General features: G+C 44.4%; 1 protein-coding gene across 1 annotated transcript in view; it reads left to right on the top strand.

The window, feature by feature from the left end:
- Window positions 1-1,096: 1,096 nt before the first annotated feature.
- LOC119929989 (hemicentin-2-like) overlaps window positions 1,097-10,284 on the top strand; it is a 30,247-nt gene continuing 21,059 nt past the window's right edge. The window contains exon 1 of the mRNA XM_038748391.1: window positions 1,097-1,129. Within this exon, the coding sequence (XP_038604319.1) occupies window positions 1,108-1,129 (22 nt within the window). The 5' untranslated portion in view covers window positions 1,097-1,107. The remainder of the gene's footprint in view (window positions 1,130-10,284) is intronic.

The raw sequence follows: 10,284 nt of genomic DNA, 5'->3' as shown, positions 1-10,284 counted from the left end.
TCCCAGGAGAGGAGAAGGTCTGATAGTAGATCAGAGAACCTGATCTCCTGTTTGGTCTCCTGAATGTTCCAACCCCAAGGCCTTGAAAAGGCCTCAGCAACTACAGATCATTTCCAATGCCAAGGGACCTTAGTAACACAGGCCCCTGATCCTTCTGCCATGTGAATGGGCAGGTGTCAGGCAAATGGTCAGAATTCTGTGGACAGAGAGCACCCAGGGCATTGAGGTACTTATCGGTTATATTCACACAGGACGGATGTTGGATGGTTATTCAAATGAGCCTGAGCAGAGACCTGGCTTCCCAAGGTTTGTACCAATTAGATCCCTGCTTCTCCTGGAAGTACACCCCAGATCCACCTTTCCTCCTTCCATCCAGCACCTCAGCTCACTTCCCAATCCTTTCCCAGACCAAGAAAATGGAAACCTGGGCTTACTACCTGGACTTCTCTACTTTAATCCTGTCCTTTTAGCAGGAGACCAAGTGGAAGACACCAGATTTTCACATATTTGCAGGCTCTTTGTTGTCCTTTCCGGGCAACTTTCAGGCTGAAGACTTCATGATGGAGTTGCAATGGCCCTGGTGAGACAGGGATAGCTAAAAGAAATTACCAGCCAAGAAATTCTGATGGTCTGACCTCAGAGAAATAAAACAGCTTCCAGCTATGAAAGGTTATCAAACAAGTGCCTGGCGCTGGCACAAACATGATCAAATGCTTCCTTCAAACTGTAGAGAGAGCAGCCTGTCACTTGGATTCCCCACCTCCAGGAAGCCCCCCCCTTTCCTTCCGGTTCAATATGAAACTTTCATGTTCTCCCTCTTCTGACTATAATAATAACCAATCTAACTTGTTTTGCTTTCCCTCTTAATTGTATGCTGCTGTTCATGGCTTCCAGCCACCCCATGCTGTTTAAACTGAAGATAATCCTGCAGATGGACATCCCTGGACATGCATAGAAGGCTAAAGCAAGCAGTTAAAAATGCCTTGAAGTCATCATCATCATCATCAATCACATTTAGAAGAAAAAAGGGAACCTTGGAGGAGAAACTCCCAGCTAAGCAATCATGAAGAGGCCACCATTCTCTGTCCTGTTCTCAGCTGTGCTGACATGGCCCTGGCTGGGAACACAGGTGAGGTCTGTGTCAGCCTTGGAGGATTCTGGATAACCAGGAGGCAGGAGTTGGCCAGAGAGTGAGGAATTGCTACTGTTGGCAGGAGTCAGAATAGTGATTTGGTAGTGGGTTGGTGTTTGGGGAGTTGGAGAGGAGAGAATATTACTATTATTATTTAGAAGAAGAATTTGTGTTCAACATGGCCAAGTATTTTGTGTGAGTGAGAGTGGGCTATGGTGGTTGATGGTCAAGCGCTTAGTACAGTGCTCTGCACACAGTAAGCGCTCAATAAATACGATTGATTGACTGGGGGAAAGATTCTGAGGGCTTGGTTTATTGTTTTACAGCCGGGTTGGAAAGGCCTAGGTGGATGGTATTTCCCTGCATTTCCTTGGTAGACCCCCCTCCCCATTTCTTCTATGCACCCCAAAGCAGTAATGTCAAGTGACTTTGGTGATCATTTAATCAACCAATAATATTTATTGAGTGCTTACTGTGTGGAGAACACTGGATTAGGCACTTGAGACATTACAGTAGAATTAGTAGACATGAACCCTTCCCTCACGGTGCTTACAATCTAGTCAGGGAGAAACACAGTTTCTGAAAGGGGACAGAAGTGTGATAGCAGAGCTGAGGGACCTGAACTCCAGCTTGGACTTCTGAGTGCCCCAGCCCCAAACCCTTGGAAAGGCCTTAGCAACTACAGATCTTCTCCAATGCCAGGGGCCCTTAGTAAGCTCTGCCCCTGCTCTGACCCTAGTGTCAATGGGTGACTGAGTGGGTGTCCATTAGAATTCTGTGGAGCACCAGGGGACTTGGCTATTATATTAATGCAACAAGGAGGTCAGGAGGTTATTAAAATAAGGTAGAAAATACTGTTCTCCCTATGCCTTAGATTGTGAGTCCTAAGTGAGACAGGGACTGTGTCTGATCTGATTATTCTATATCTATGATGGTGTTTGGGACATAATCAGCACTTAATAAATTCCATCATCATTATCATCAAAAGCATGAACACTTCTCTCCTGAGCAGAAGTCAAATTATTGGGGAGAGAGCAGGCTGGAGGAGTTTTGGCGTAAAGTGGCAGGGGAACTGAAGCGAGGCTCGATTGTGGGAAGCTCTTTTTAACCTCTTTAACCCACGTCCAATGCCCTCTCCAAACATTCAATCAATCAATCCACTATATTGATTTAACGCCTACTGTGTGCAGAGTACTGTACTAAGTACTTGAAAGGAATGACACGCCATCAAACAGTTGACAATTTAACAAGGGAGACAAATTTACAAATAGGGGATGAGTGAGTGCTTAAATAATAATAATGATGGCATTTGTTAAGCGCTTCCTATGTGCAAAGCACTGTTCTAAGTGCTGTGGGAGATACAAGGTGATCAGGTTGTCCCACCTGGGGCTCACAGCCTTAATCCTCATTTTACAGATGAGGGAATTGAGGCATAGAGAAGTTGAGTTGTCCAAAGCCACACAGCTAAGTGGCAGAGCTGGGATTTGAACCCATGACCTCTGACTCACAAGCCCATGCTCTTTCCACTAAGCCATGCTGCTTAAACAATAATAATAATAATAATGGCATTTAAGCCCTTACTATGGCCAAGGCACTGTTCTAAGCACTTCGGAGGATACAAGGTGATCAGGTTGTCCCACCTGGGGCTCACAGTCTTAATCCTCATTTTACAGATGAAGGAACTGAGGCACAGAGAAGTTAAGTGAGTTGTCCAAAGTCACACAGCTGACAAGTGGCAGAGCTGGGATTTGAACCCATGACCTCTGACTTCCAAGCCCATGCTCTTTCCACTAAGCCATGCTGCTTAAATAATAATAATAATAATAATAATAATAATAATAATAGCATTTATTAAGTGCTTACTATGGGCAAAGCACTGTTCTAAGCACTGGGGAGGCTTCAAGGCAATCAGGTTGTCCCACAGGGGGCTCACAGTCTTAATTTCCATTTTTCAGATGAGGTAACTGAGGCCCAGAGAAGTGAAGTGACTTGCCCAAAGTCACACAGCTGACAACTGGCAGAGCAGGGATTTGAACCCATGACCTCTGACTCGAAAGCCCGTGCTCTTTCCACTGAGCCACACTGCTTAAATAATAGTCTATATACGTTAACATATACATAAGTGTCCCGGGTGGTTGAAACAGCATAGCTTAATGGATAGAGCCCTGGAGTCAGAATTAGTTAGGTTCTAATTCTGGCTCCACCATATGTCTGTTGTGTGACCTTAGTCAACTCTGTGCCTGTTACTTCATCTGTAAAATGAGGATTAATCAATCAATCAATCAATCAATCATATTTATTGAGTGCTTACTGTGTACAGAGCACTGTACTAAGCGCTTGGGAAGTACAAGTCGACAACACATAGAGACAGTCGCTACTCAACAGCGGGCTCACAGTCTAGAAGGGGGAGACAGAACAAAACCAAACATACTAACAAAATAAAATAAATAGAATAGATATGTACAAGTAAGATAAATAAATAAATAGAGTAATAAATATGTACAAACATATATACATATATACAGGTGCTGCGGGGAAGGGAAGGAGGTAAGATGGGGGGATGGAGAGCGGGACAAGGGGGAGAGAAAGGAAGGGACTCAGTCTGGGAAGGCCTCCTGGAGGAGGTGAGGTCTCAGTAGGGCCTTGAAGGAAGGAAGAGAGCTAGCTTGGCAGATGGGCAGAGGGAGGGCATTCCGGGCCCAGGGGAGGACGTGGGCCGGGGGTCGATGGCGGGACAGGCGAGAATGAGGCACGGTGAGGAGATTAGCGGCAGAGGAGCGGAGGGTGCGGGGTGGGCTGTAGAAGGAGAGAAGGGAGGTGAGGTAGGAGGGGGCGAGGTGATGGACGGCCTTGAAGCCGAGGGTGAGGAGTTTCTGCCTGTGAGCCCCATGTGGGACAGGGACTGTGTCCGACCCGATTAACTTGTATCTACCCAAGTTCTTAGAACAGTGTTTGGCACATAGTGAGCACTTAACAAGTACCATAATTCTTATTAGAGTGCTTAGGTGCCAAGGTGGGGCAGTAACACTGCCCATAGTTGACAGGACCCTTTCCGATGCTGTCAGTAAAGAATTGATTCTTGAAGGTCCTCCAGAGCCAGCGCTCATTGAGCCTTGCCAGAAAAATAGGTGGGGTTGGGTGGGTCTGCATTCCCTCTGTGCCAGGGTTCTCAAGATAGGTGTGAGAATCCTTGAAAGAGAAGGGCATCTGGTCAGTGGTGATAGCGTGGCTATTCAGTATCTCTACCCTCCCCCCCATGATCATCACTCTCTCCTCTCCCCTTCACCTCAGGGTTTGTTCTCCCTTCTTCCCTTCCTTCCTAATATTCCTATTATCCCCTCCCACCTGCCCACCTTTCTCTGTGAGCCTTTCCTTTACTTTATTATCACTCTGCCCTCAATAATAACAATAATGACTGTTGGGCAGTTACTATGTGCTGAGCCCTTTGCTAAGCACTGGGAAGGATACAATACGATCAGATCAGACACTATCCTTGACCAAAGGATAATGGGGGAGGGAGAATGGGTATTTAATCTCCATTTATAGATGAGGAAACTAAGGACCAGAGAAGTAAAATGGCTTCCACCACTCTCTTTAAGGCCTGTCTCAGCTCTGTTGTTTTCCCCTTTGAAGTATAAGCTCTCTGTGGGCAAAGAATGCATCACTGCATTTTATCTGTACTTCCTAAGGGCCTATTACAGTGTGGCATACCAATTGGGCACTTAGTAACAGCTGTTATTACGACTACTACTTCTGTTATTTCTACCTACTACTACTACTACTACTATTCTATTTTTCCTCCAGCTTCAGTGAGAGATGCTCAGGAGACACACAAGGGCCACAAGAAGGTAGATGTCAGTAGATGGTCTAGGAATACAGGTATCTCCTGGAGAGCTGACCTTGGGATCAAGCTCTGGATTTATCAATATTCCATGGGATCAGCCCAAGACCCTCAGGAGAGAGAAAAGCCTTCATCTGAGGGAGTCTACCACGGTGGTGTGATTTTCATAAAGAGGCATTTGGTTGGCTTACAAATTTGTCTGAGCAACATATCAGTTCTCACAAATGGCCCAGCCTCCATCTTACCCTGGAAGTGATACAGAGAGGTGTATCCTGGAGGGAAATGAAAGACATAGTCAAAAAGCGGGTGGTTTCCTAAGTGCTTAGTACAGTGCTCTGCACACATTAAGCGCTCAGTAAACACAATTGACTGACAAGGCTTGGAACCCTTCATTTTCCTCCCTCACAAAAGCTCCACACTCAGTCTTACACCCAGAGCAGCACAGAGAGGTGGCTTCGTGAGAGATAGGAAAAACATAGTCAAAACATAAAAAACACAGGCAGCTTCCTATTAACAGACTCCTGACTAATTGAAAATGAGAGACAAGCATAATTTAAATAATTTCAAATGCTATTCACCACTTGCCTGCCTACGCTTCTTTCCTCCACCCACCCCACCTTCCACTTCACTGCCAGGCAGGGAGGGGACATCAGCTACTAATCAGACTCTTCCCACATCATAGCCCAGCTGACCACACCCTAGACTTTATCTTGCTCCAAAAGGCGGATAGAGTAGCTGCTCCAGGAGAGATATGAAAGACATAGTAAAGAAGTTTTCCTCTGCCAGGAACCTGGGATGCATGTGGACTGTGTCATGTGACTTTTAACTGAAAATTCTGCTGCCCTTCCCCAGTGTCACCCCTGATTGGAAGGTATGGTGATTGTCATTCATTCAATTCATCCATTCAATCATATTTATTGAACGCTTACTGTGTACAAAGCACTGTACTAAGCACCTAGGATTGTATAATAAAAACACATATTCCCTGCCCATAACGATCTTACAGTCTAGAGGGGCAGCAGAAAGTACTATAAATAAATTACAGATATGTACATAAGTGCTGTGGGGCTAGTTTGGTGGTGGGGGTGAATGGAGAGAGCAAGTCAGGGAGAAGCAGAAGGGAGTGGAAGAAGAGGAAAGGAGAGTTTAATAAGAGAAGGTCTCTTGGAAGAGGTGTGCCTACAAGGCTTTCTACACGTGCTGCCTAGAATTCCTCAAGAACAACTCTCTCCTCAACCCCCTCCAGTCTGGCTTCCGTCCCCTACATTCCATGGAAACTGCCCTCTCAAAGGTCACCAATGACCTCCTGCTTGCCAAATCCAACGGCTCATACTCTGTCTTAATCCTCCTCGACCTCTCAGCTGCCTTTGACACTGTGGACCACCCCCTTCTCCTCAACACGTTATCTGACCTTGGCTTCACAGACTCCGTCCTCTCCTGGTTCTCCTCTTATCTCTCCGGTCGTTCTTTCTCAGTCTCTTTTGCAGGCTCCTCCTCCCCCTCCCATCCTCTTACTGTGGGGGTTCCCCAAGGTTCAATGCTTGGCCCCCTTCTGTTCTCAATCTACACGCACTCCCTTGGTGACCTTATTCACACCCACGGCTTCAACTATCATCTCTACGCTGATGACACCCAGATCTACATCTCTACCCCTGCTCTCTCCCCCTCTCTCCAGGCTCGCATCTCCTCCTGCCTTCAGGACATCTCCATCTGGATGTCTACCCGCCACCTAAAGCTCAACATGTCGAAGACTGAACTCCTTGTCTTCCCTCCCAAACCTTGTCCTCTCCCTGACTTTCCCATCTCTGTTGACGGCACTACCATCCTTCCCGTCTCACAAGCCCGCAACCTTGGTGTCATCCTCGACTCCGCTCTCTCATTCACCCCTCACATCCAAGCCGTCACCAAAACCTGCCGGTCTCAGCTCCGCAACATTGCCAAGATCCGCCCTTTCCTCTGCATCCAAACTGCTACCCTGCTCATTCAAGCTCTCATCCTATCCCGTCTGGACTACTGCACTAGCCTTCTCTCTGATCTCCCATCCTCGTGTCTCTCTCCACTTCAGTTCATACTTCATGCTGCTGCCCGGATTATCTTTGTCCAGAAACGCTCTGGGCATATCGCTCCCCTCCTCAAAAACCTCCAATGGCTACCAATCAATCTGTGCATCAGGCAGAAACTCCTCACCCTGGGCTTCAAGACTCTCCATCACCTCGCCCCCTCCTACCTCACCTCCCTTCTCTCCTTCTCCTGCCCAGCCCGCACCCTCCGCTCCTCCGCCGCTAATCTCCTCACCGTACCTTGTTCTCGCCTGTCCCGCCATCCACCCCCGGCCCACGTCATCCACCAGGCCTGGAATGCCCTCCCTCTGCCCATCCACCAAGCTAGCTCTCTTCCTCCCTTCAAGGCCCTACTGAGAGCTCACCTCCTCCAAGAGGCCTTCCCAGACTGAGCCCCTTCCTTCCTCTCCCCCTTGTCCCCCTCTCCATCCCTCCATCTTACCTCCTTCCCTTCCCCACAGCACCTGTATATATGTATATATGCTTGTACATATTTATTACTCTATTAATTTATTTATTTATTTATTTTACTTGTACATATCTATTCTATTTATTTTATTTTGTTAGTATGTTTGGTTTTGTTCTCTGTCTCCCCCTTTTAGACTGTGAGCCCACTGTTGGATAGGGACTGTCTCTATATGTTGCCAACTTGTACTTCCCAAGTGCTTAGTACAGTGCTCTGCACACAGTAAGCGCTCAATAAATACGATTGATAAATACGATTGATGATGATAAGGGCAGAGTCATTGTTGGGTTCGAGGAGGGAGGGTGTTCAGGACATGGGTGAGAGGTCGACAATGAAATAGAATGAGGTCGAGGCACAGTGAAAAGGTTGGCGTTAGAGGAGCTAAGTCTGCAAGCTGAGTTGTAGAAGGAGATTAGCAAGGTAAGGTAGGAGGGGGCAAGGTGATTGCTTTCTTTGGACAATGGTGAGTTCTGGTTTGATATGAAGGTGGATGGGCAACCACTGGAATTTCTTAAGCAGTGGAGAAATTTAGTTGTAATTTAAACTATGCAGACAGCCGATGAGAAAACATCATTATAAACCATCCAGTAGGATTTTTGCCTTATTAATGTTTCCAATGGGCAAAAATGTGCTAGACTTTATCATGAATCTCTAAATTGTGAGCTCGTTGTGGGCAGGGAATAATAATAACGATGACATTTATTAAGCGCTTACTATGTGCAAAGCACTGTTCTAAGCGCTGGGGAGGTTACAAGGTGATCAGGTTGTCCCACGGGGAGCTCACAATCTTCATCCCCATTTGACAGATGAGTAACTGAGGCCCATAGAAGTTAAGTTACTTGCCCAAAGTCACACAGCTGACAACTGGTGGAGCCGAGATTTGAACCCATGACTTCTGACTCTAAAGCCCGGGCTCTTTCTACTGAGCCACACTGCTCCTCTAATTTAAGAGGCCAATGAACTGAATAATTAAAGATGAAATGTAACCAATATTTATCGAAGCATCTACAAGCAAAATGAGGTATTAGTAATTTTTAGGTAACTTCATTTTAAGAGTCAAACTTAAGCATGCAACATTTCATAAACATGCAGATTACAGTAAAGTAATAAGCTTTCCCAAAAGATGAAATGATAAACTGAAAAGGGTAGTGGAGCAAGTTTTCAAAAGGGAATACCAGGAAAAAAAATTGTTCTAGAAGTAATAAAATTACATATGACTCCTCCAAAGTAATATACTATTTGGATTAAAATCCTCCAGTTATTGTAGCAAAAACTGCACCTATGTTCAAGTACAAAAGGATTAAATATTTCCTCGTTAGTGTTTCCAAAAACAGGTTCATGCAAGTGTCCTTTAAAAAAATGGAGTCATAGTACCTTCAATCTAATTTTTCATGTGAAATCTAAAAGAATATAATATATAATTTATAATGGGAAGACCACTACAAAAATAAATCAAAATTTATCTGATGTATAGGACTGGATTTTAGCTAATAAATGATTTAACTATGGGAGAAAAGTAGTATTACATTAAAAAAAATAATTGAAAGGGTTTAAAGAAAGTAATTGGGAAAATTATGTTAAAGGAATAAAGCAACAGAGATTCATAATTCACCATATCTAATTCAGAACAGTTTTTTTTCCCAAAATAGTACTAAGTAAATATAGTAAGCAGTAACTATATTTTAAGGAGGAGTTGTACTCAGGTATGTGACTAATTTGTTTTCTTAAAGGAAATTTTGCCATGGAAAAAAACAATGTATCTTTTGGTCACTTAGGGCGAACCGAAATTTCCACATAAAGTGTTGCAAAGAGATACCAGTTAATCAATCAATCAATTGTATTTATTGAGCGCTTACTGTGTGCACAGCACTGTACTAAGCGCTTGGGAAGTACAAGTTGGCAACATATAGAGACAGTCCCTACCCAACAGTGGGCTCACAGTCTAAAACATGCATAGGTCAGAGGAGTAGTATAAGCCACTTTATCTTGCTAGTCTTTAAGCATCAAAGAAACCACCTCTACAACTTGTAATATTTACATTGCATTGACATGCCATACCTGAGCTGCCACAAGTTAGTAGCGGTTTGTTAGTTGATTTGAGGTGCCCTGGAGAGTTTAATGCATTGTTACAGGAACCTGGCTCTGTATTTGAGTTATGTGCACTTGGTGAGGCCAGTGGACTGCAATAGAGGCTTTTCCACCTACTTGCTACAAGGAAAAATGCAAAATACAGCACCTGTAAAATGACCTTATGAACAAAAGGAACCTGAATAAATATGAGATGTGAAATCATAAACAGAAGTCACATTTAACTTTTGATAGTTCACCTCGTGTTACAGCTAACAAACACACTTATAGTTGGAAGCCTGGATTTACTAGCAACACAGTCATATTTGGTTCATGCATTTCCATCTTCCCTTCTGATCATGCTATTCATCATTTTAGCCGAGTAGTTTAAAAATACTTTTAAGTTACAATTTTATCGGGCTTCTTTGTGCAGTGCACTGTATTGAGCACTTGGGAGAGTACAACAGAATTAGTAAAAACAATCCCTATGCTCAAGCTTAGGTAAATATAGGAAAATCCAGATCACTTTGGAATTCAGTTGTTCAAAAAATATTAATAAAGTCAGTACATGATCATTCTTAAAAATGGCAGCACTACAAAATTTTTACTAATACTAGAGGGAATGTGTCTGCTGTTACATTGGACTCTCTCAAGCTCTTTGTATAGTGCTTTGCACATATATTAAGTGCTCAATCGAAATCGAACACGATTACTGCTC

The sequence above is a fragment of the Tachyglossus aculeatus genome, chromosome 6 (assembly GCF_015852505.1).
Source record: "Tachyglossus aculeatus isolate mTacAcu1 chromosome 6, mTacAcu1.pri, whole genome shotgun sequence".
In the NCBI taxonomy this organism is placed as follows: domain Eukaryota; kingdom Metazoa; phylum Chordata; class Mammalia; order Monotremata; family Tachyglossidae; genus Tachyglossus; species Tachyglossus aculeatus.
Note: the sequence above shows the minus strand (reverse complement) of the source record. Positions and strands in the feature narration are given on the sequence as shown.